At 32.0% G+C, this 27,769-nt stretch overlaps 1 protein-coding gene across 1 annotated transcript in view; it reads right to left on the bottom strand.

The window, feature by feature from the left end:
- Positions 1–27,769, bottom strand: part of LOC145291698 (sushi, von Willebrand factor type A, EGF and pentraxin domain-containing protein 1-like) — a 319,198-nt gene that overhangs the window by 51,164 nt on the left and 240,265 nt on the right. The window contains exons 13-23 of the mRNA XM_080137710.1: positions 26,718–26,861; positions 24,747–24,950; positions 23,925–24,086; positions 22,941–23,102; positions 20,532–20,693; positions 16,880–17,029; positions 12,773–12,886; positions 8,647–8,760; positions 4,852–5,053; positions 4,068–4,225; positions 1,960–2,155 (exon numbers count right to left, since the gene is read on the bottom strand). Coding sequence (XP_079993836.1) covers positions 1,960–2,155; positions 4,068–4,225; positions 4,852–5,053; positions 8,647–8,760; positions 12,773–12,886; positions 16,880–17,029; positions 20,532–20,693; positions 22,941–23,102; positions 23,925–24,086; positions 24,747–24,950; positions 26,718–26,861 — 1,768 coding nt within the window. The remainder of the gene's footprint in view (positions 1–1,959; positions 2,156–4,067; positions 4,226–4,851; positions 5,054–8,646; positions 8,761–12,772; positions 12,887–16,879; positions 17,030–20,531; positions 20,694–22,940; positions 23,103–23,924; positions 24,087–24,746; positions 24,951–26,717; positions 26,862–27,769) is intronic.

Genomic DNA, 27,769 nt, shown 5'->3' with positions numbered 1-27,769 from the left:
TATTATCCAAGTAGGTAAAATAGTAACTGTTGATTGTCTGTTTGTTTTATTTAGTTTTTAGCTTTTTAAAAATGACTAACTTTCAATATTTTTTATTTCACTTTTAAAATGCTTTCAAATTACAAAGTTATGACAAAACAGTCATAATTATTTATAATTTTATAGTATATTTTCTTATAAGGATTTATAAAAGGGGAATTTTTTGTCAAAAAGTTAAAAATTATTTTTTAGGTTTTAAACCTGCTAAAGAGATTTTTCTAGTATGTTCTCTAAATAATAAATAAAACTTTTCACATAGATTCATATATTTTGGAGAAATCTTTAGTTTTTGATGTCGTTAGTCAATAAACGCAACAAATATTTAGTCTCGGCCGTAATTGTTTTAACTTGTCTGTTTATTTCTTTTAAATTCATTAAACTATTAAAATAGTTTTGTATAACAAGAATGTCTCAAGTTTATCATTTCGATGAGGAAAATTTTTATATAATATTTTTTAAAGATTTATGTTTATCATCGTTCAAAAGTATAAGTCGAACAAACATATTTCCATAAAATAACCTGTAAACTAAAACTGTTTGCATATGTATTCCCAAATAAGTTTGAATTCTTTTCATCCACAATTTTATACCACTTAAAAAATTTGGTTCTTTTTTAAATTTCGACTTCATTATAAAAACACGAATACAGAAAACTTTAAAATTTATGCTCCCGACACGTTACGAGGATATCATATTTAAAAATTCACGTAAATTTATCAAGTAGTTCTTTTCGCTTAGAAAATCAAAATTTACGATTTTTAGCGATAAATTCTTAATTATTATGAGTACATGCTAAATCTCGATCGCCGAATTGAGTTGTCTGCTCTTAAATTTATACATATTTTAAAAAGCATGGTAGCTCCCGACTATCCTGTCTCGCTCATCATAAGATTTGATTTTCTTGTTTAAAAACACAAACTTCATCGTTATACTGTGTGTGTGTTTTTTTTTTTTGGGGGGGGGGTATTAATATGACCTCTTCATTCTGTGACAGGTTGGTACATCATAAAGATCTGTTTTTATTTTTGCTTTTTTTATTAAGTCGAATTCTAAATAAGAACCGAAAATTCATTAATTAATCAGTTTTTGGTATTTCTGCAGAATATGGGTCGTGCTGAAATAATAACGTTATTATTAAGAAACCAATTTTGTAGTATATTATCTATCAGGTTTTTCTTTAATTTTGATTTGGTATATTTCTGCACTAGTAATTTTGTATTTGAATTATTTATTTGAATTTAAATCCTTTTCATTTTAAAAATTAGTTATTGTTCCATTTTAGTGTGTTTGTTTAATTATTGTTTGTTTATTTCCTGAATTCATAATTCAGTTTCTACAGTCTTTAATTGTCTCTTGCTTCAAACGTACATAATTTTACATACACTATTCTTAATTTTGCTTTTTTAATTTATGTTAAATAAAAGTTACAGAAAAAATCGAATCGCATTCCTTAATTGTGTTTCTAAATGCAATCTTTAAGTAAATAATAAACTAATTTTATTCTTTTAAATCTATAAAATAATAAAATGTTCATTTACAAAATGTTGTTTCGCAGAAAAAAACACAATATTTCCTGTTTGAATTAATTCACATTTTTCTTTTTCTTTTTATTTATATTAAATAAGTTCAGTTTCAGTATAAATCGTGTTTCTTATTTTTCTCTTTTTCAATGTAAGTTTTTAAGTTTTCTCATTATATTTTTATGTAAAAAGCCTCCATTCATTGTCTGTTCGACGGATCTTGTTTGCTAGGATCTCAGACGTGACGTCATTTTTTCGTGGTTAGATCTGTTATTAGGAAGGTTACGGCTGAGTTGACAGGATGATATAAACACACCAAAACTATTTCTATCTAAAATGAAAGTGCCTAAACAGCAGCAAAGTTCCATCACAGAAGTAAAATCCACTGTGTAATACTTACCCGCTATAGTCTGTAAAGATGATGGCGTTTGTATTGTTGGGTGTTGCGTATGAGACGACCGTACCGTAATTAAACAAGTCACTCGACTTCATCCAGAAGGATAAAGAGAAAGCATTAAGTGGTTTTTCTATTGTCATGGCTGCATAATTGGTCGTACTGGCAGCGTCGAACTGGATAATGAAATTGCTATCCAACTCTGGAAAATAAATAGTTTTCTTTTATGAAACACTTGAAAAGCATATTTATACAAGAAATGTATTTTTGCATTTAAAATTTGTGAAACAGGCGACAAGTGAATAATCTTATTGTTCTTGGAATTTTAGAATCATTTCTTGGAATTTTTTAATCATTTCTTGGAATTTTAGAATCATTTCTTGCAATTTAGAATCATGATTAGGGTTGTGAAACAGCATATTCTTTTCATTGTTTTGACTCTTAAGTAGATATCAGTTAATATCTTACATGTTTTTATATAGACTGATGTGGTTCTCGGTTGATCGACTGTGTCTTACTGTGTCGGATATATATTTCAGAGTCAAAAGAATGAAAATTCTGTTGTTACAGCCTTAGTCATAATGATAATAATAATAATTATTATTATTGTTGTTGTTGTTGTTGTTGGTGGTGGTGGTGGTGGTGGTGGTGGTGGTGGTCATTCTGTCTTATAAGCTATTAAGATAACTAAAGACTTTCAGATTATTGTTAATCTCTGTATAAATTTAATTAGTAAGATTAATGTAGTTGTTAATATTGCTATAATATTTATATATGTATTCGGTAATCCCTTTTGAATTTTATAATCCCGTTATTGAACTCTCCGCCATTCTCAAGACTTTATAGAATCATATAAACCTTTTAATAAGAGGATTTACAATTAGTATCTTAATATTTTTCTATCATAATTTATGTATGCTTTATTTTTATATGCTTCAAATTAGAAGAGAAAAACTGTTTCCGCTTTTTCGGATTTTAGTCGATACTTAATCTTGGTGGACTCATACATTATTAATGTTTTATTATTATTATTTCAGTTACCAATCGATTGGATTTAGAGCTTAAATCTTTGTAATGTTTGTAACTGATAATTATTTTGATGTCATTCCTATGCATATACAGAGTAAGTTATGAAAATATATATGGCAATTAAGCTACACAGTATTTTCTGTATTTCACCCTCGTATCAAGCTAAAATGGTAGATAGTTTATCCTAGTGAGTCCTTATAAGGAATGAAACGTGAGGTAATCATATGTAAATTGTCATATATATTTTATAGCTTACAACCTAGCTCTGCTCATCTATTTAGCACTGTCGAAGTAAATACTAAAAATCGATACATAAAATATTATATCTCATAAAAATATGATGCAGATACATGAAATTGTATATATATGTACATATATACACACACACACACACACACATATATATATATAATTTTATATTTTTATATTATGAAATGATATATATATGTATATATATTCGTAAGAAGATGAACAAATAAATGTGTGTGTGCGTGCGTGTGGTACGCTTTCTATTAAGTCTCTTCGTTTGTTTTGTGCAGCGTAAAATCTATATCACTTGACCAATCGTCATAAAACTCATTCAAAATATCTGTCTTATTCTAAATATTCCAATATGCACGCCAATGTCAACGTCACGGAAAAGAATAAAAAGTCATATTTTTGTCGATACCATCTGTATTGTACATTGTAAAATCTCACTACTTGACCCATATCATAGTCAATGAAGTCTCTCATCTTATATCACATTGATCTTGACATGGTTATATTGATCTTATGCGCTTTGATAATAGTAACTACTATGAAAATTACAACCAGATCAGATAAATCATCGTTTTATCCATGTTTTAATGACATAAGGATGAGAATACTTCATATATTATAGAGACATAAAGCACATATAAAACTTTAAGCCATGCTTACGTTGTTATATAGAGATATGTAGCTTCACATTGGCTCATTATCTTGTTTATTTATATAAACATTTTTGGCTCCATATGTGCAGTCACATGGCTGGATCATCAATAACAAAAAGGAAAAATTATATAAATATAAAAACTAAAAAGTATTCCTAAGGTAAGACGTACCCGTTTCGCAATCTTTCCCGGTATATTGTGGTTGACATCGACATGTGTAATCATTGATCTTGTCTTCACAAGTACCAGCATTTAAACAGGGCGATTTAAGGCATTCTTTCACTTCCTGTTCGCATTTCTTTCCAACGAATCCAGGGACGCAGGTACACCTAAAAAAATGTTAAAAAAAAGATAGTAAAAGTATTTCTTTAAAAATACTGTTCTTTTAATAATATGAATGGATATAGATCATGTTTATATATATATATATATATATATATATATATATATATATATATATATATATATATATATATATATATAACTACTTAATTTAATCACATAAAATTAATATACGAAAGTATAAATTTATGCGTAAAATTTAAGTATGTATTCAAAAGTGCTCAATATGTAGGTAGAGCTAGTTAGTAAGTTATAAAATATATATGGGGATTAAGCTACACTGAATATTCCACGTTTCATCTAGCATAAGCCTGAAGAGTCCTAGAGTGGATGAACGCGGAATATTCAGTGTAGCTTAATCGCCATATATATTTTATAACTTACTATATATATATATATATATATATATATATATATATATATATATATATATATATATATATATATATTGACAGTGGTTGTAGGTGGGTGAGTTTTTGTTGCGATTTTTTTACAGGGATATGTTGAAGTTCAGTTGATCACGTACCATTAAATATAACGATAAAATAGAGAAAGCTAGCAATGACTCTTCTCGGAGAAAGAGGCAGTAGGGAGTGGATTTCGAAATACTTACGTGTATCCGTTGTCTTCATCCTCGCAGGTGCCGTTGTTTTGACACGGTGCTGTGGCGCATTCGTCGATGTTGATCTCGCAGTTGACGCCTTCGTAACCATCTTTACATGTGCACGTGTAACGGCCAATGAAATCGACGCACGTCCCACCATTCATGCACGGCTTTGAGCCGCATTCGTCAATGTTTTTCTCACAAGTGGCACCTGACTTGTTAAAGAACGTACGTGATGGATAAATTGGATAAAAAACAAACAAGAAGAAGAAGAAGAAGAAGAAGAAGAAGAAGAAGAAGAAGAAGAAAGTCTTATGAATGATACAGGAATTTTTTTGACTAGAACACAACACGCAAACGACTTTGAAGAAACAATGAATGAAGTAGTAAATGTATAGTGGAATTTTCATCGTTGCTGTGACTAGTGTCCTGCATTGTGTTTATTTGTTAACGTTAAATTTCAGTAATCAAAAATGTCGAAGTTTCACCGCGTGAGATGCGTTTAATGGTGGTGAATGCAAAAGTAGAAACTAATCATGATCGTGGAATGCTGATTTTACAATCAGTCACTTCAAACATTTATAAACATACTATCATCGATATTATGCACGTCATCCATATCAATATGAGCATAGTTATATATATTAATATGTGTGTGTGTGTGTTCTTAGGTGACAAGCAATTTCTTCTTTGGTAATATATATATATATATATATATATATATATATATATATATATATATATATTCTTAGGTGACAAGCAATTTCTTCCTTGGTACAATATATATATATATATATATATATATATATATATATATATATATATATATATTCTTAGGTGACAAGCAATTTCTTCCTTGGTAATATATATATATATATATATATATATATATATATATATATATATATATATATATATATATATATATATTCTTAGGTGACAAGCAATTTCTTCCTTGGTAATATATATATATATATATATATATATATATGTATATATATATATATATATATATATAACTACTTCATTTACTTACATGAAATTAATATACGAAAGTATAGATTTATGCGTAAACTTTATGTATTTACCTCAAAACTGCTCAATACGTAGGTAGAGCTAGTTAGTAATTTATAAAATATATATGGCGATTAAGCTACACTGAATATTCTGCGTTTCATCCACTATAGGATTCGTCAGGCTTATGCGCGAATTCTGTGGTGGTTTCTTGTTTTTATATATGTTGAGGATTTTAATTAGCCAATCAGCTTTCTAGTATCCACCGCTCCCCTTCCTGTCAGCCAATGGGCATGCATTTTATCGAACAAAAGAATCTGTTTTAGAACTAGGTTAGTGGTTTAAGGTAGACGCTTTCCTCCCTTTATATATATATATATATATATATAAATACACATATGTGTACACACATACATGCACACATACATATATATATATATATATATATATATATATATATATGATCGTTTATGCATATTGATGTTTATTTAATTTATTTATTTGTTTGTTTTCTATTGTTTTTGTTAGTTTTAAAGCTATTTTGTATCGCTATCCTAGAGTAAGTTTTATTTTGTGAACACAGTTGTTTGCTATTTCTCGTCTACAGTTTAATAGATTTTGAGGTTCTTTAAAGTACAGGATAGCAAATTTTTCATGGAGGCATAATTTACATGGGTCGTCTAAATGTCTGCACGCGGTAGCTTGTCTTATTATTTTCCATTCGACTACCGGCGAATGTCCGCTTTCTTTGAGTTCCCAGTATTTATTCGCTAGTGTTGTTTTTATACGGTGATTTTTTTTATTTTTGAATGTACTTTTGTGGTCATAGTATCGGGTTTTGAAATCTAAGGAAGTCATGCCTACGTAATATTTCTTGTTATTTGGGTTTTCTTTCGCAAATATTGTTGCTTGATAAACTACGCATATATACAAAATATAGTTTTACTAGTTTATTTTGTGTGTATATATATCCCTTTATTTTATATATATATATATATATATATATATATCCCTTTATTTTATATATATATTATATATATATAAAATGAACTCACTTTTCCCCCTATGATTTTGACCTTAATAGGATTAAAAATCAAGACATTTTATGCGAATGTAATATGCACAAACTGCAGCATAATATCTGAGGTGTGTTATAGACACCTATCCACTTCCTCGATAATCGTAGGTTCCTATATTTTTTCTGCTGAGAGTTTACTGCAACAATCAATTAAATCGGTTAAAATCAATGGAAGTAGTAAAATCTTTTATCTATAGTTAATGCCTCCTTCACCCGCCACCACTTACACCGTTTCCGGGATCGTTCACAAGGGACAGTTACGAAGGAACACCGGTTTGGGTTTTCTTTACTTCACAGTTGCTTAAAAAACTGCAATGGAATTTTAACGTTCCTTTTCGTTCTATGCTTTCTACTGGGTGAAACGCAACATAGACTTAACCGAATCAAAGGGTTGTTTATGCCATTTTTTTTCGCTTTTAGCTGTGTTTTTTTTTGTTTTGTTTTTTTGTTTGTTTTTCCGAACACGTTCATCATTTTCCCCCCTTATTTTTGCTTTTTGTTTTTCCGGTTTCTTTTTTGAAGAAGTTTTACGTTTGTTCGCTGTTGTTTTTTGTTTTGTTTTGTTTTTTTGTGGTTTTCCCGATTTTTTACAGAAGTTTAACATAGTTTTTTTTTAATATTTAATCAGGGTTATTACTTCGCTTATTCTTTATTTAACCCCCTCCTCCTTACACACACACCTCCAAACAACCAGGAAACGCCGGGTACCCCCACTAGTATATATATATATATATATATATATATATATATATATATATATATATATATATATATATATATATACATGTAATTTTCATAAATAAGAACAGACTGCTCTCGTCAAAAAGAGTTTATTATTAAATATGTTTACTTTAGTATTATAGAGATATTGATTGATCATATTATACAAGTGGTTTTGAAAATCAGACATAGCTATTAACTGCTTTTAGTAGTACAGGATGTCATTAAATAATAGTGGTTCGATTAAAAATCGGCAGTACTTAATTATATGATCGACCAAAAATATAGCAGAGTTTCATGAGCTGAGGTATAAATCAAAGTCTAATAATTAGGTTTTCATTTTTTTTTTTTTTTTTGTTTTAAAAGCGATGTTCTTATTTACTTAAGGGACATTATTCGTGTTTGGGCGCGGGGAACTGGAAAGTCGATGACTCAAGTTTTAAATGTCGATTCTCAAGCAAAATATGTGCTTGACGGTGAATTATCAAAAAACACCATTCAACAATTTATAAAAGTATCTTTAAAATATTTTAAGTTCTAAACACCATGTTAATGGACGTTTAGGTGTCAGTGGGATCTCGCATATAATTTCTGCCAAACAAAGCACATATTTCAATTCGTCTGTGCGCATAGGTTACTATTAAGAGATAGCTTTTTTTGTTATTGTGATAGGATACTTCTGATCTAAATGTCACAACTCAGTAGCGTCGCCTCCCCTGATTAAGGCTTGTTGTTAAATAGATTTAGTTCGTTTGATTACTAAGTTGCCTCTTTAATTTATTTATTTTAATCTAATTTATTTTAGCGTAAGTTATCGTATTAATTGAGTTGAAATTTGCTTAAAATAAATTGAACTCCAGGTTTAACCAATTCATCCAAGCAGACCCAATCAACAGAATTAGACCACCGACCGAGGGCAATTCAAGTCAGGATCAACAAGTACCCGAACAAACTGTTGTTATGTAGCTTGAGAACAATTTAACGATACCAACCTTCAAAGCCGTTTGGACAGGTGCAGAGAAATGCTTCCGGTGTATCCACACATCTCGCGCCATTTTTACATGGATTAGAGAAACAGCCATTCATGTCGATTTCACATTTTGTGCCTAAAAAAAGATAATAACATTTTTTACAGGTTGTCGATTTTGAAGGACATAATTTTTGCGAACTCTAAAACTAAGTTTCGTATTGAGCAAACCATTCATCTAAAAATGGTAAAATTGGCTGCACGTCCAGTTGCACTCATTGGTAACAAAGTAAATGCTTGTTTCAAACTTTTAGCTAAGATTAAAGTGGGGTATCTATTTTTTTTTTTTTTACGTTCACACATAACAAAATATATCGCCATTTGTATTCTATTTTGGACCATGCCTATTACTTATTAGATTAACAAGATGTTGGTTTACTTACATTTAAACTTCTGCATATCAGTACAGTCAAGGAAGCTGGAAACAGGAAGGGAATTCCATTGTCTAGCTGTTCGAGGGAATAAACTATTAAAGTAGAAAGCTTCCTGGCATTTAGAGACCTCAATAGTGAAGGGGTGTGATTTTATTGCCAAGCGAGGTTGTTAGGAATATGTACGCCGTACGGGCATAAGTGCAACGAATTCATCAGAGCATAATCCATTACAATATTTGTAAAAACAGGCACAGAGATGCAACATTGCGGTCATTGGACAGGGATTGGAGCTTAGTCGAAAAAGTGGAATCTACTAGATCCCAGATTTTTTTTTTGGGGGGGGGCGTATTCAAGAGGGAGAGACTAGTGGTAGATACACTAGCCCAGATGTTGGAACAACACTCCATGCCTGGGAAAATGCTGGCCTTGTAGCGGTACAGGATACTCTGTGTCGTGAAGACAGCTTCTCAGGCATTACGTCTTTCTTTCAAAAGCGGCGATTAGTGTTTTTTATTATTATTTTTTTTATTTTTTTTTTTGCTTTTGTCTCTCCATTTCGGTTGAAGTGCTTATGACAAGATAGATCAGCTATGTTTTCAGCTAGATCAGAGTTTCCCTTTTTAGTGGTGTTATACATTAACAATATTAACTGACCCTGTGTCTAACCTTGCTTTTGTCTTTAGTTAGAAGAGAAACCTTTATAGACTAAGACAAGTTTTATTGGAAATATGTTGCGACCTGATTCTGCCTTATTTCCATACCAATTGAAATTCACTTTCGCCTTGTTCCTAAGCCCAGAATGTGGAATGATCAGGTTTAGTTCTAGGAAATTCTCTTTCAGGTGTGGTTAGGTTTAATATCGGTAGCTTTATGCGCCCTTATCAGAGAATAGCGACTAGTCTGTTCTCAACTATTTTTTGGATGTTTCCAGAGTTCCCTAGCCTGGAAACTGTTTTTGCATGCGGGAAAATGACCATGTCTAACCTTGCCACAGTGAGAAATAAATATATATATTAGTACTTAGTTTATGGTCAGTAAAGGCAGCGTCCATAACATTTTCTTTTAATATTATATATATATATATATATATATATATATATATATATATATATATATATATAACTACTTCATTTAATCACATAAATTAATATACGAAAGTATAAATTTATGCGTAAACTTTAAGTATTTACTTCAACAGTGCTCAATACGTAGGTAGAGCTAGGTAGCAAGTTATAAAATATATATGGCGATTAAGCTAAACAGAATATTCCACGTTTTATCCACGCTAGGATTCATCAGGCTTATGTATATATATATATATATATATATATATATATATATATATATATATATATATATATATATATATATAGCCAGTAGAGTTTAGTTTCCTAGAAGTACATCCAATGAAACAACATGTGTCTACCAAAATAGTGCTCAATGAGTTAACAGAGCAGGTATATTAATTTTATTTATACAAACATTAATGGCTACATATGTGCATACATGTTTCTGTAATCACCCACGTTGGGGGATTACGTCTTCAGGCCAAGAATTACCGTCGAAAGCCGGTAATTCTTGGCCTGAAGAAGTAATCCCCCAACGTGGGTGATTACAGAAACATGTATGCACATATGTAGCCATTAATGTTTGTATAAATAAAATTAATATATATATATGTATATATATATATATATATATATATATATATATATATATATATATATATATATTATTTCTTGTCAAATTCGGATCTCTAAATGACTTAAATGGATACTAAGTCACGGAATATTTATTTAATGTTTCACTCTTGTGTTAAATGAACAAATAAACTTATCTTGCAACATTTTGTTGTTATAAAGACAACTTTTGCTTATCAGTATTATTGTTAATATTCGCTGACAACTTCCCCAATTTTCAATCATGAATCGTCATTAATTGATTTGACGAAATTATTAAAAAAAAATGTAGAGATTTTTGTCACAATTCACATAAATTAGCCAATCCAAACTCGTATCACATAAAAAGAAAATCTTGAAAGCGTACGCTGATTCTTATGTTAGAAGCATAATATAAGAATTCAGTAAAGATGAATAATATTTTATGTGTTCACACGATACATAGGTCATGGAAGCTGTGAAACGATTTTTAAAATATTGAGGCTTTAACTTATAAGTATTATTTCAAGAAATAGTGAAATATGAATTAATAACTGTGCTTCGAAAAATAAGTATATTACAAAATCTGTTCTTGATGCTTCATGAATCATAGTTTAGTAGGAATATTTTTTTATGCAGAAGGATTTCAACTTCCTTCTCAACTAACAAAATGAAAATAGCAATCAAGATAAAATATGCAATTGATAAACTTATTAAAAGTGCATTGTTTAATGGACATATTAAATTAAAAAAAAACATCTTTATGCCGAAATTGAATTAAATATTAAAACACACTCAGACTGAACAAAAACAAATACACTGTAGTTATGATTTTTATGAATAAAAATTCTCATAATATGCTACTAAAATTGCAAACGCATAAATGCAAACATGCATAAAGTTTTTAACAAAAAGAATTAACTTCACTCTTATGTTCTTGTGTGAGTTTGTGTGTGGTAATTAGATTAAATATGTAGAATAACCTGGGGCAATTTCATACCCTCTCAGCTGAAAACTTGTTCAGTTAAAGGGAGGTAATTCAGTACTTTAGAAAACTCTCCTCGATAAGACAGATGAGTTTGTTGATGACTTCCCCTCAAAGTACTGAAGCTGCCTTTGCTGTCTACTGTGAACATCAATTGATCCACCGACACAATCCAGAGCCATCATAAGGCAATCACAACAATTGCACTTTTCAGCTATCCTTCTACTTGTATTCATATCGGCTCTACTGTTCTAAGTTAGTTATTTACTGCGTATAAAAACCATAAATGAACATTAAAAAGAGTCTAAAGTTGCCTTGATGTTGAATTTATGCTTTGTCAGATAAACGTGTGCTTTTGGGAAATTCCATACCCCTGGGGTATGGAATTCCCCAAAGTATTCCAGCACACAAATTAATAGGCGTTTAACATGAAACAGGCTTTCTTTATACATATTTTAGCCTCTCTTGTCACTTCCTACTAGTGAATTTGTCATTATTCTATATGTTGTCATTGTTCGGTTTTCCCGTCAGAATCCTGGCATGCTGCTTAATAAATAACTTTTTCCAAGTCTCAAGCCATTATGTCAGTCAAACTGCTTCTCAGAAGACAACATCAAGGCGGGGTTCAAAAAGTGTGGATAATTGCCATGGGATCCCACACAGACGCCACTCTCTGTGTATGCCTCTGCAGAACTGTTTGATTGACCTGCACCACCACTAGCATCAGACTACTTGGTGCCCACATTCAGCCATACATTAAGCGCAGATATGCTGTGCCTTCAATATCAAGTGCAGATGTGCCTTCCTCATTAGAACCTGTGCCTTCCACATCAATAGATTACCCACCTTCTTTTTTTCGTCAACAGTTATCCATATATATATATATATATATATATATATACATAGAGAGAGAGAGAGAGAGAGAGAGAGATAGAAAAGAGAGGGAGAGAGAGGGAAGAAGAGAGAGAAGGAATAAGTTTTTTTACCTCTGATAACCTTACGTGGCCGAAATGGCCTGTAGCCATTGACAGTTGTTTTTTGCGTTTATTTTTATGATAAGAATTGTATACGAACCTGTGAATCCTTTTTTACATGAGCATTTATAACTTCCCTTGATCGTAGAACAATGCCCTCCATTCAAACATGGTTTCGCCTTGCAACTGTCGACAATTAGTTCACATTTCGAACCTAGTCAAAATCGAAAAAATAGCTATAACACTGAACCTACGATCAGATGAAAAGAAGGAAAATACATACGAATATTGGTATTTTGGCAGAAGCTTTAATATATATATATGTGTGTGTGTGTGTGTGTGTGTGTGTGTGTGTGTGTGTGTGTGTGTGTGTGTGTGTGTGTGTGTGTGTGTGTGTGCATTGAAACAAACATTGTGGAAAAAAATATCAGTGAATTTGTGTTTAATTATACATTTTTTATCTTTGCAATTTTTCTTATGTTTATTGTGTAAAAGTCCAAAGAATAAATGTAAATTTCCATGTGTTCCGAACGTTTTCGATTCTTTATCGAATCATCCCTGGGTGAGAAAAACAATTAAACAAGAAAGCTGAAGCAAAGAAGATGGCTGTTGAAAAGAGGGGATCTTCAAGAGAAATTGCTAGACAAGCATTTGTAGACAAATATCCGTTGAAGAAATTTAACAGCCTAAATTCCGTATATCAAAAGGATAAAAATAGTATTTACTTAAACATAAAAAGAATTAATATTATTACTTGTTTGATTGGCAATATTATTAATTGTTGGTTGTTGAGATTTTATGTAGGTAGCTTCGAGTGTTTTTATCTGTTTTAAATGTGTTTCTGGATGCATTATTTTTGTGTTATTAACTTAGATTAATACTTAAATCGGTAGGGGACAGACATGTTTTTGTAGATGTTGATGAATTGGGCTAGAACTAATAAATTGCATGGTGTGACGCGGGGATAGGGCAGTGGTCGTAAAACTAATGTAACTATTAGGGTTAATATTATAGTGGAAGTTACACTCTCCCGAGAGGTATTAAAACTTATAGAAAAGATTAGTTCTTTGTCATGTTTTTAGAGTTGGTGAGGCGTTGTTGTTTTTTTTACTATAATTTGGGGTCTTAAATTTTTCATAATAATAAGTCTAATTTTATTATTATTATTATTATTATTATTATTATTATTATTATTATTATTATTATTATTATTCAATAGGAGGTTTTACATAGGCTACCATAAAAAAATTATCTTTGAAAACAAGTGACAACAGGTCTCCCCATATTTCCAGCACTCACCACCTCGTTGATAAACCTTTGCAAATTAGTTTACCATTATTTTCTCGTTAGCAACGACCATTAGTCTTAACTCAAATTTTGGTTGCAATTATTATTATTATTATTATTATTATTATTATTATTATTATTATTATTATTATTATATAAGTATTAGTGATGGGACAATCTCAATATTTTCCAATGTTTTTCCTTATTTGGATACAATTACTGATTCTCTTCTAAATTCCCGATTTCGATACAATTACTGATTCTGATTCTATTTAATTATTTTATTATCGCAAAACCCCATGTGAAAAGTGTACATAATTTCGCAAATGTAAAAATACACTTATGGGTTTAAGCTGTAGAGTTAAGTTTTACTGGTAGTTTAAAATCAATAAACATTTATCATTTCATCATCAATAAGAGCCGTAGAAAATTAAGTTTTAAAGAAATAAAAACAATAAAAAGAATCGTTTTGGGCATTGGAAAATAGACACGACATTTTCCAATTCCATTACCGATTCCGTTACCAATACCGATATCTGTAAAAGTTTGGATTTTTTCGATTCCCGATTCTGATTCCGATTAATCGTCCCAACACTAATAAGTAGGGTGTATATATATATATATATATATATATATATATATATATATATATAAATATATACATATATATACATATATATATATATATATATATATATATATATATATATATATATATATATGATACTAACGTGGATTTATTATTCGCCAGACATTCGAAACAAACATGAATTGGCAATATGAGAAGACGGACTATTAAAACCACAAAATTATCTTTAGAGATAATGCAAAAATCTTTTAGGTCTTGAAATTCTTCTTTTTTTTTTTCAAAATAATGACCAGAAAAAGTAAACCATATATTTCTTTGTTGTTTTCAGATAACCTTTCCATTATTATCATTAACGAAGAAGATGTTACCACAGAAAAATATATATCCAAATATAAATGCTTTTGTATTTTATGATCTAATGTATATTATCCAAGTATAGAGAGTTAGAGATACTTTACTACTGGCTATTTTAAGAATTTACATTTTCGCAGGTGCGTTCCGCTTTGCTGCTAAGAGGATTTCTCATTTCGAATACTAATTAATCGTTCTGTTTTTTTTTCTGTTGTTTATGTGTTTCTGTCTTTGTCAATTTTGAACTCAATGACAACTTACACTCGATATTCATCATCTTCAAAGTCACCTTTTATATATAAGAATGATATGATGTTTAAAAGTGTGTCTAAAATTGCATAACTAATAAATAACAATAATTTTAGTTTGTAATCGAATATATTTTCGTTTGTTGTGTTGTTATTCCTGTAACTTGATTCGCTATAGTTCAATAGTAGGATATTATACGGCATAATCACGTTGACAAACCGGTTCTTGTCAGATTACCGAAGTTAAGCAACGTTGAACCTGGCCATTACTAAAATGGGTGACCAAATTGGAAATTCCAGGCACTGTATGTAGGAGGACGTTGATACCTCCCTGCAAGAATTGCAAAAACCTAACGTCGTCATCTCCCCTGACAGGGATATACATGCGACTGGGGACCGTTTGTGAATTTTATACTCCCATGAAACTTCCTCCTTCGGGGGAAGCCGGTTAAAGCCGAATAGGGTTAGTGCTGACGCAGTAATAGTAGGATATTACAGCATGGAACGATAAAATTGTCGCCATAAAAATACATGATTTCTATTCCCTTTGATTAAAATCGGTTTTCTTTTTTTTTTTTTTTTTTTGCTGCAGATCACCTAGTAGTTGGCCACTTCTGTACGAACTCCAAGAGCGACAGGAGCCTCCTATCATGTCTAAAAAGGCACAATGTTCAACGAGCGTGATCAGAGATGCGCTGGTGTACAACTTATGCCTTCTACTGATCCAAGTTATGACAGGACCACCGACATCACTCTCAAAATGCATCGCTGGATTGCCACGAATAAGAGAGACGTGCCCAGGGTGATGAAAGCAAAGTTTCTGGTCACGGCTATCGTCTTTGCTGTAGTTTCAAGTGAGGATCACATCATGTCACCTCGCATCTTCGAAGTCAACTTGAAAGTCAATAGCAAAGTGTATCTGAATGTGCTGAAGAGTATGTTTATCCTCTGGTGCAATCAGATGGCATACCCAGGGTGTGACAATAGGACTAGACGCTGGCCCACAAATCCAGGCTTGGCATCAGAAGAAGTGCTACCACTTTGCACCCTTGTCTCACCTGGCTCCCCTCCTCCTCAGAACTGAACGCGCTGGACTAATTCGTTTGGTCATACGTTGAGCATCACCAACATGATTTCCCACAACACCAAAGCCAGCCTGACCATCGCCATCCGTCGGGTATTCGCCGAGCTCCCGCTGGCGCTTGTGGAAAGACCATGCTCCCAGTTCCAGACCTGTATCGAGATGGTGATTGAGGTGGAAAGTGGCTATTGAATAGATGTTGGTTATAATACATAATAAAGTTTCCTGAATGATTTTTTCAATAAAAATTATAAAATAAAGCTGTAGTGTTGTTTTCTTTGGGGCGACAATTTTATCGTTTCCCCCTGTATATATTATTCTATGCTTGACAATCAGACTTTTATGTACTGTCTTTAGTCTGGTTAAACATTACCATCTATGAGATACTACAAGGCTACAGATACTGACCTCATAAAGCTGTTTCATTCTAGAAAGCTTAGTATCACTAAACTAGGGAATATGGAGAAATATGTAGTTTATTCAGTCCATCTGTCACTATAACTGTCTAATTGTCATAAAAATGGGTACAAAGATAATGTAATGTATAGAAAACAAAAAGAACTATGGAATGCATAGAGGTGAATATTCCTGCCACATTTTTATCACGGAAAACTTATAAAAATCAATTATCGGAGTCGAATGCACACTTACCTGTGAATCCAGTTGGACATTTGCATTTAAATTTGGGCCCTTCTCTTTCACACGTCCCACCATTTCGACATGGCTTGATGAAACAGATATGAAAGGAAAGCTGTCCTTTTCTCTGTTGTCCAAATGTAAAATCGCCTTGCAGATCCCAATCTATGAAAGATCAAAAACAAATACGTTTATTAACGCCAAGAGCATTGTAACGAAAATATATCTTGTTTTTTTTTTATTATTATATCAAGTGTATTATTTCGATAGAGAGAGAGTCTAAAGGTTGAAATGGTGATAAAATGGTCATCTCAAAAGAAATTGGACAAATACAAGTACTTCAGTGCAGATTGGATATTTATTTATTAACAAGACTCTTTAGACATTCTGTCGTAGCCCTGTCCCAATACCTGTCAACGTTCAGCTCCTTGTTCTAGTACCTGCCGAAGCCCAACTCCTTGTCCCAGTGGAAGATCACGTCTACACGGTTCAGACCACCCTGAGTCAGCTCACTATACCTCAGCGACGTTCAAATCTAAACTTAGTTAGGCGTTCTTCCTGCTAGTGACAACGTCCCTGTCTTGCCTGCTGTCATTTATAGCATTCCTTTCCTATCTGTTTCAATTACATTCTCCTTGCATGTTTTTTCCAGTGACGACACCAAGGCGTATAATTCCAGTCCTTCACCTTTTTTAATTTTTTGTGGTAAATAAACATACTATATCTATCGTTTTTTAATTGTTCATCTGTGTTTGTTATCTCTTTGCTATTGCTGTTTCCTTAATGACGTGTGTCTACTTTCTTTGTTTTACGACCGATCACCACGCATCGATCGACCCTGCAACAATATCACGGTTGTTTAGACTCCGCATTTGTTTCAGTTAAATACTTAAATATGTTTTTAGTAAATAGAGCAAACATTTGATGTACTTACTTTTTGTAAATATATAATAGTTTCTTTCTTGCAATAAAATAATCGTGATCTAAATATTCTTCAGACAAGTAGAGCGAATGTCACTTTTAAATCGTTGATTATGAAACAATTCATTATAAAATGGTTAAAGTAGAAATGTTAGCCTTAGCGACATCAGATAATCATGTTTAAATACCAGAGTACTTGATTTCTGTAAATAAAAATCTTACTTTATGCACAAATGGATATTATGCAGATTTCATGAAAAATTCAATGTCCAGGTCAGAGTTTCCCTACCTTTTTATTTTATAGAACCCTATCAATAAAAGTGGTGTTCTAATGAACCCCCTGCATTAGTAAATATTTTACTATCTTATTTATTTCTCCTTCATAATGAAAACAATATTGTCTCCTTTTAAACCGGTTAAAAGAGTGGCAGACAGCTGAAATCAGTCTGTATTTGTCGAGCAACTTACTTGGTTTAACACGAATCGCTTACGTACAGTTTTATGTCTTCTGACCATTAGGTCCTTGATTTTGATTGATCAAATGTTTTCTGCAAATATATTCTCTGTGACTATCATACTTTCTTAACTTGTGTGATAGCTTGAAAATATTGTTATAATACCCTCAAAATTTTCAGAAATATTCCTCTGCAGGTATAAGAAAATTAGGTTCGAAAATAAAGCCTAAAAAATGCATTTGCACTTATATGCAAAGGCGTAATGATGTCAACCTATTTATCAGTACCTTTTAAAAGAAACCCTCGGCAATCGCTTAATAGAAGATCTATGGAGTTAATTCCATAGTTTCTGTTTTGAAATACTATGTATAAATATATCAAAATTATAGATGCTAAGTATGAAAATAAAGAAAAACAGGACGTATTTTAATAGGCAAAGAAAAAAAGAAAACGACAATCAACTTATTACCAAAAAAAAAGAAAACCACAACCAACTTATTACCAAAAAAAAAGAAAACCACAACCAACTTATTACCAAAAAAAGGCAACCCCAACCAACTTATTACCAACAAAAAAAAGAAAACCACAATCAACGTATTACCAAAAAAAAAAAAGAAAACCACAACCAACTTATTACCAAAAAAAAGGCAACCCCAACCAACTTATTACCAACAAAAAAAGAAAACCACAATCAACGTATTACCAAAAAAAAAAAAGAAAACCACAACCAACTTATTACCAAAAAAAAAACGAAATCCACAACCAACTTATTACAAAAAAAAAACCACAACCAACTTATTACCAGAAAAAAGAAAACCACAACCAACTTATTACCAAAAAAAAGAAAACCACAGCCAACTTATTATCAAAAAAAAGTAAACCACAACCAAATTATTACAAAAAAAAAGAAAACCACAACCAACGTATTACCAAAAGGAAAAAGGAAAACCACAATAAACTTACTACCAAAAAACGACTTCACAAAATTTATTAGCTCGTCTTATAAATCCCTACATCGGGCGAATAGCAAGATCATTTATGGCATTATTTTAGGCAATACTATTTTTATTTAATTTATGTGCATTTTATTCTATACAGCACATTTGAGGATTAATTTATTTAAGAGTTATAGATCTAGATAATTAAACATTTAAAAAAAGAATTTTTCTTAATATTAAAACATTGAAGAAACCTTTATCACCAAGGTTTTATAATTACCAATGTTTCTAAATATATTTTATAATGCCTGTTAGTTATTATTAGGGCTATGACAACAACATATTCTTTTCATTGTTTTGACTCTCGAGTATATATCTGACACAGTTAGACACAATTAATCAACCACATCACGCTACATAAAAACATATAAGTTATCAATGGATATATACCGGAGAATAAAAAAAAAGGAAAAGAATATGCTGTTGTCATAGCCCTAGTGATTATTAGTGAACAAGATGAAGATATCTCACTACTGATGCAATTCTCTATCTATATAAAAGCCAAGTAAATCTAAGGATGGAGTACTGCTGCCACATCTGGGCAGGAGCTGCTAAAAATAGCATATCCTGCCTTGACAGAGTACAAAATAGACTTCGTGGCTTAGTGGGGGGATGCCTTTGTCTCTTCTCTGCAACCTTTCTCTCGCAGAAGAAACGTTGCAAGTCTGTCTTTGTTTTATCGTTATTTCCATGGCAAGTGCTCGTCTGAGCTCCAATCTCTGGTCCTCCTCGCCAATCTTTCACGATAAACACTTGTCTAGCTGAAACCATTGTCAATAATTTCCCCTAAATCCAAGCGTAGATTCCATGAACAAAGCTTCTTTCTTAAAAGTGCACGCCTGTGGAACTCTCTTCTGTTTGCCTGTTTCCCACCTGACTACAACTTGGATGTCTTCAAGTCCAACATAAACGAATTCCTGATAACCGCCCTCTTAAGTAAGACACTTTGTCAAATCTCCAATACTAACGATTACTACGATACTATCCCATTGATTACTGTACACGCAATAACCCTTATCTCCGAGTGGCTTCCGGGCCTTGATAAGTGGTGACCACCATGTAAAAAAAATGCTTTATATATAGAAAATACTTTATTCAAATTTAGAGTTTAAAAATGTGCAAGTACTTCTGCGATTTGGAAGGAAAAAAGTTGAAGCAAAAAGTCATTCTCGGATAACGCTGCGTAAATACAGGTGTTGTTGTTGTTTTTATCATACCCAGGCAACTTCTGATAGCTCTGCTATTTTATATAGCGTATTTGTCTAAACAAAAGGAAATATACAAATTGGTTACCTTTACAATCTTGTAATCGTGTGGCACCGGTCTTATTCGTAGGTGCTTTGTTTGGACAAAGGAAACATGACGTCTTTCCCTTCTCTGATTGGTAGGTTCCAAGTGGGCAGGCAACGCAGAGTTCCATCCCTGTTTCCGACACATAACCAGGTTTACAAAATTCTAGAAAAAAAAGACAAAAATAAAAATAAAATATAATAAAATTTTTGGTAAGATCTTTAATACCGAAACGCAAGTCTTGTAAATGCGTCGTTATGTACTCACATTTCTATTTTTTTTTTTTTTTTTTTTTTTTGAAATACGAAGTTCATCTCAATCTTTTCGATGTCATAAGGTAAATGAACGGAATAGATCTGGCGGGATGTGAACACGCGATTACATATTTATCCTTCATATACTTTAACCTTTAAAGCTCCTCTGGCACAAAAAATCCTTAATACTTAAACAGTTATTTTCGTAATGGATCCCCAGTTATCAAGACCACAAGCCACTCAAGGATAAACATTAGAATACGATGAAGGACATTATGAAAGGCTAGAGAATGATGACATAGGCCAAGTTCAAATACTTTTGAGGACGATTGCATGCTATGAATCATTGTATTTTAACATGACTATATTGTAGTGTACAGGAGAATAGTACCATGATAATGTGTTCTACGGATGGAAGTGGCTTGTGAAAATATTGGTCCTTGGGAATTCCGTCTGACACTGGACACAGAGGGTTATTTGTTGTAACATGCAAGCATGTTAATGTCTTCCAAAGAGGTACCAGAGATGGAAGCCCGATAGAGCCCCTTCCATTGAAATAATGAAAGAGTATAGAAGATTAGCAGCGTCTCTTTTGTGGACAATGCGCTATAAGCAACAAAAGAAATTATGCAGCGTTAGTTTTCAGATTCGATTTTGATCTTTGGTACGATTAGGAGTTTAAGCAATTCCTCCTCAGCTATATATATATATATATATATATATATATATATATATATATATATATATATATATATATATATATATATATATATATATATATGGTACTAGCAGGTCACGTGGCATTGCCCGTTTGTAAAATACACTTAAATATGATATTTTGATTAATGCAGATTTCGTCTTAATTATTATACTAGCATTTCAGCCCGGCGTTGCCTGGATGTTTGGAGGTGTATGTTGAGCAAAACAAAAAGTGTTTGTAGGAAGGCAGGCTCGAACCCGTACCGCAAAGGAGGAAAAGAACGGGAAAAAACCTGACTTCTTTGCTGTTACGACCACCGCCAAACCGGAAGTGACTTAGGTTTAAATTAAGGCTAGACAGTCGAAAGGAGAGGATGACTTTCGAAAATATCGGCGAAAAAAGCGACCCATCCCCTTGTAAAAAGTGTCCAGTTAAAGGTGAAAATATTAAGTTCCGCCACAACAACTAAGTTGCTCGGAAATTCACACATGATTTGTTTATAGTGGTGAAGACTTTGCGTAGAACCAACCAACTTTTTGATATTACTGCTAACCTTTGTCAATACAGATGACTGTCATAAGACAGAGTATACGATAGATCGCAGATTTTAGATCAGAGTTTTCGTCTCCTTGAGGCATATCTTTACGAAGATGGAAGTGCATCCCTCTCAGTGAATTAATGCGCCCTCAGGTACTGGCAAGATACTGGCCAGGCTCGACGTTGCTTAACTTCAGTGATCTGGCGAGAACCGGTGTGTCAACGTGATTGTGCCCTATCAAGTAATTTAAATGTAATTTCAACTGAAGCATATAAAAGCATCCAGATTTAAAACGAAAAAGTAATCAAAAACTGCCTGAAGACGATGGAAGAAAATCAGTTGAAAGCATTTGCAAAAAACAAAACAGATGGACAAAAATGACTACGGAACCTTACCACACAAATTCGACCGAGACATTTATACGTTAAAGTCGGTTAAATGTTCACTATTTTATCCCTTTGTCGATAGCTAAAACGGTAATGACGCAGGCTGGACTACTAAAGGTGTTTGTTTCGATTCTACTGAGTGGCACTCAAGTATTTTTTTAATTTTCAAATCACTACTGTATATTGGATACAATGTAATAATCAATAGATAACTAATTCTATAATAAAAATACGAAATCTGTCTTAATTAAAATATCTTATTTAAGCGTATTTAAGCGTATTTTACAACAGGGAAACGTGGCAGAGCCTGCTAGTATATATATATATATATATATATATATATATATATATATATATATATATATATATATATTAGTAGTTATTAAATGAGAGATATAAAAAAAGTAGTTAAAATTAAATACATATAATTACTGCCGTTTTTTAACACTGTGTTTCTTATTTTAAATATTCCATTATTTTCGTTACAAGGTGACATATAATCTCCATTATAATACAATCCTGCATCATCCTTACCTTTGCAGTCTGAAATGAGTCTGCTACCTCTTGTAACTGTGGATGTCCCATTAGGACACTTCACGCATTTCTTTTGTGTATACGCGGGTTGATAAAAACCAATGGGACACGTCTCACAAAATTCAAGGCCATCATGAGAGAAAGACCCGGGAAGACATTGGGCTGAAAATAGAATACATTTGATAATGGATTAACAAAATAGCCAATGAAAACGTGTAAAATAAACGCCTGGTGTGGAATTAAAAGAATCTCCTATGTAATATAACATTTTCTCTACCAACAGACTCACGCTCATACGTCACGCGAGAGACTGATACTGGACTGATATAACTCATAACTAGGGCTTTGAAAACAGCATATTCTTATCATTGTTTGGACTCTCGAGTATATATCTGACACAGTTAGACGCAGTTAATCAACCGGGAACCACATCACTCTATATAAAAGCATATAAGATATCAACGGATGCACGCTCGAGTCAAAACAATGAAAAGAATATGCTGTTGTCATAGACCTACTCATGACATTGTATCATTCCTGCGAAGAATTTAAAATTTTATTCTATATCTATAGTTAGAGGAGCAAATTCCCAATTAGCTATCTACAGATAACATATGTGTGTATTTGTTTTGGTTCCGTAAGTGTCTGGAAGGCCGGCACAACACGGCAATTAGTGGAAACAAAATATATTGACGTGAAAAGCAAATATAACGGATAAAGACAGTGATGATACATCAGTCCGCCTGTCACGTGTGTGTGATTAGTCGATAACATTGTGTTAACGCTGGGAGACATATTCTCCATATTTTTATTACAAGTGGAAGAGTCCATTATTATCTGAAAGGTAAACACACTATAACAGTATTTAACCTAAATAAATGACCCTTAGTCTAAAAAAACGGTCCTATTTTTCCTGGAGTAACGTTGGGTTAGTATGATGTTAGTATTTTTATTAATTATTCGAAAAACTAAAGTATAGACTACCTTTACATTCATTGATTGTCTTGGAGTGTTTTGAAAGCGTGCTTGTATGGGCTGGGCACACCATACATGTTACCATTCCTTCCTGGTGTTGGTAGGTACCCTTACCACAACTTAAACAGCGACGATGGATCACATTGAAGAACGTTCCAACTGGACAACGAACTGAAAAATTGAGGGGAAAAATCGTAAGAACGACAAGTGTGGCAGTTTCAACGCTTAAATCTCTTAAATGTGATATGCAACAGAATTCTGAAATTACACCGGACGTCGAATGAAATAAATGTAAATAATTAATGAAAGCGAATGGAGTATAATCATCTTGATATACCAGTTTTCGTCTAATAATTCTAGTTAAGCGACGTTTAGCTTGGTCAATGCCAGATGGGTGACAATTTAGGAATTCTGGGCGTTGTATGTAGGAGTATATCGACACCTCCCATGTAATGAAACTTGCAAAAATCAGGTTGTTAAAACCCTAACCCGCCTGACTGGAATCTCCTTATGTGACAGCTTTTGAATGTGAAATTCCTTAGCAACTTCCACTTTCGGGGTATGTCGATTGAATCTGCCCAGAGTTCGTACCACACTAAGACCAGGTCAATATATATAGCGTCCTACTCGTGTGAGCAGATGCTTGAGCAACATAAATACATTTTGCAGAATTGAACGAATTGGGCAGAACTGCTGATAGAGAGCACTGACAATTGAGCAGTTGAAGTTGATGCGAATGAAAACACTGCTCCATTTCGAGAGTTAGGTTGCACCCAATCTCAATCATATCAAACAGATAACTACTTCTAATGTATGCGTAGATGGACTTACCACATCTTTTGTCTATTAACACACTGCCTGTCTTGCACAGAAATTTGGGTTGGTCAGCATTATATGAGATATTTGTAAACAAGAGATTTTCGTCAATCTTCTCCGCTTCCGACTTCAACTGTTCTAGAATGCCTTTCATGCTGTCAAGAATCTCCTCTTGGTGTTCAATGTCTTTCGACAAATTTCCACTGCTTTGACTTGTACCTGAAATAAAAAGAAGACATATTTTATTTTCATTCGTTTATTATAATTATACTAAAGCTGAGTAAATCAACGTTTGTTTTCTAAATGTTTTTCTTCTATATTTAATAATAGCAAATACATGTTAAAATATTCTTTAATTCTGAGATTGAGTTATTTTTTAATAAATTCCATTTTAATTTTTCTAATTCGCTTTAATTTATAATTCAAATGATCAATCAATTATTACTACTGTTGCTGTGTATATCTGCCATTCTCATCATCTGTCACTATATGTTGTTTGATCTCCATCTCTTAATTTATACGGTGTCTATAACTCTCACTTCTGCTTCTCTTTATTTGTTTATTAATAGTCAAAGCTAATAGAACTATATATAAAACTCAAGGTAGCAATTATCTAATGTTTACATAAATACAAGGGAATATTACTATTTGCCATAATACTATTCAACTCAGAGCTGGAGATAGAAAGATAAATAAAGACGCGAAAGATAGTAATTAGAAACAATCTAATTTATGATGTTATTATTTTGTTAACATTGCTCGAGACAAGGTAGGAAGCCACTTGACGTAAGGAACTAAAATAACGAAATATGATTATTCAAAGACAGGATATGCCTATTGACCGTAGTCTTGAAAAGACCAAGGCTATAGGTAAAAGAAAACAATGAGAAGCTTGCACTCCTTGGACAGAAGCAACTGGACTATGAAACTGTATTATAATGAGGTATCAAAACTGATTGATTACGATCAACAAGTCAAACGAGCTGAAACAAGAGAAGCATGGAACATATCAGACAATTGTAAGGAACACATGTCACCATAGTATTTATAAAACAAAAAGACCGAGATTAGCAAAATCACGTATGTGGGGAAGAGGTTGCAATGAAGAAGAAAGGGGAGGTACCAATCAAATTACAGATATATTTCAGCAATTTATCAAGAACCTTCGAATGCGACAGAGATTCGCCAGCCCAAATATATGACAACAGTACTCTATACATGGTCTGATTGTAGAGAGACAGAATAGGTGCGAGAAAGTGTTCAGAGCGATAGAGAGTATCGATTTTACGAGAAGCAGAAATAGCAATGGATTTAATATATAAGCTCCAAGAAAGATTTGATGAGAAAATAAGTTTTAGTGTCGATTTCTCATCGAGAGCAAAGCCATCCATAATAATCCCAGGAAAAAAGGGGTACGCCTACAAATGAAATACAATTCTTAATAGGATTAAACGAAACAAGTCATTTCTTACCACAATCCATAATTGAACCTAGATCACCTGCTAGATCCACTGCATATTTCAACTAGTCTGTTTTAATTTAACAAGCTTTTAAGTTTATTTTTCTTGATTCAAGCAGTTTTACTTGAGCCCTTGGGAAATATAAAGAGATATGTTTTTCTTCTATTTTTTATACAAAGCGGAAACATCGTTATAAAAAAGAGAATTCTCGTAAATGAAAATTCATTTATGAAAATCATATTTTAACAATTACAGATAATATATATATATGTATATATATATATATATATATATATATATATATATATATATATATATATATATATATAAAACCTTTCTTCCCAGGTCATCTAAATACCGAACAAGTCAAGCAATAATAAAGGAAGAATGAAAGTGGGGAATAGGCATACAATATAAAATATAAGTTTATTACAAAGTGACAGACATTCTCAGTCTTTACATATTTGCGTATGCATCGGTGTGGGCATATACAGACCGGTTTCTCAATTATATGCTATGCACAAACCTTCCAGCTTGAAATCAAAAGTAATAACACTGTGCTTCTCTGTATCGTGATGATCCCCAATACTTTTAAGATGGCGTCGTGTTCGATCGTCCGGATTCACACTTCGTTTTGAACGACCCAGCAACACGCGGATCCGATTATAATCTGTTCAAAAGATAAATTGATAAAGACATTAAGCACACGCATATTATATATATATATATAATATTTTTTAAATAAATGTTAACAATTGTAGATAGATAGATAGATAGATAGATAGATAGATAGATAGATAGATTAGATAGATAGATAGATAGATAGATAGATAGATAGATAGATAGATAGATAGATAAAAGAAAGAAAGTTTGATGTATTGCTGGTAAGTATGTGAGTATTTAGGAGGATTGATAGTAATTTTAAAAAAAACGGAATGATAAAAGAAAGTGTAAAAGTATAAATAATATATACAAACTAAGAAATTAAGAAGATAAAGCAACCATAAAAGATAACAATTTTAGTGTAGATCAATAACTAAAACACTGGTTAACAGCATCAGTGAAAAAGGAAAAGAACAGAAAAAAAAACGAATAAATATTCCTTTACATATAACATATAATAGCGAGTTTACATCAGTCAATATATAATTGCAAGATACCGATCTTAAATGTAATATCTTTTCTTAATCATATGTTTTTTTTTTAGTCTTTGTCGATTAAGGGGACATTACCTACCTTTAACCTGAACCATCTTATAATGAAATCGATCATTCTTAGGGGTGTATTTACACCTGTAAAACATCTCTAATATTGACTGGATGAATATTTATAAACTGATTATAAACAACATATTCGTGTATAGGCAAATGTTGAGTTTTGTCAGATATTGATAGGGTAACGGTTAATATTTATTAATTGATTCAACTAATAATATATGATCCCAAATGTACGAATGTTGCCACCTCTAATAAATAAATTTTAAAATATTAAATAACAATACAACAATAATTAAACCGATATAAATATTACAAATATTAAATCATATCATATTTATATTATAGTTGCATTATCATATCA

The sequence above is a fragment of the Euprymna scolopes genome, chromosome 2 (assembly GCF_053919585.1).
Source record: "Euprymna scolopes isolate OS-2025 chromosome 2, ASM5391958v1, whole genome shotgun sequence".
Classification (NCBI taxonomy): domain Eukaryota; kingdom Metazoa; phylum Mollusca; class Cephalopoda; order Sepiida; family Sepiolidae; genus Euprymna; species Euprymna scolopes.
Note: the sequence above shows the minus strand (reverse complement) of the source record. Positions and strands in the feature narration are given on the sequence as shown.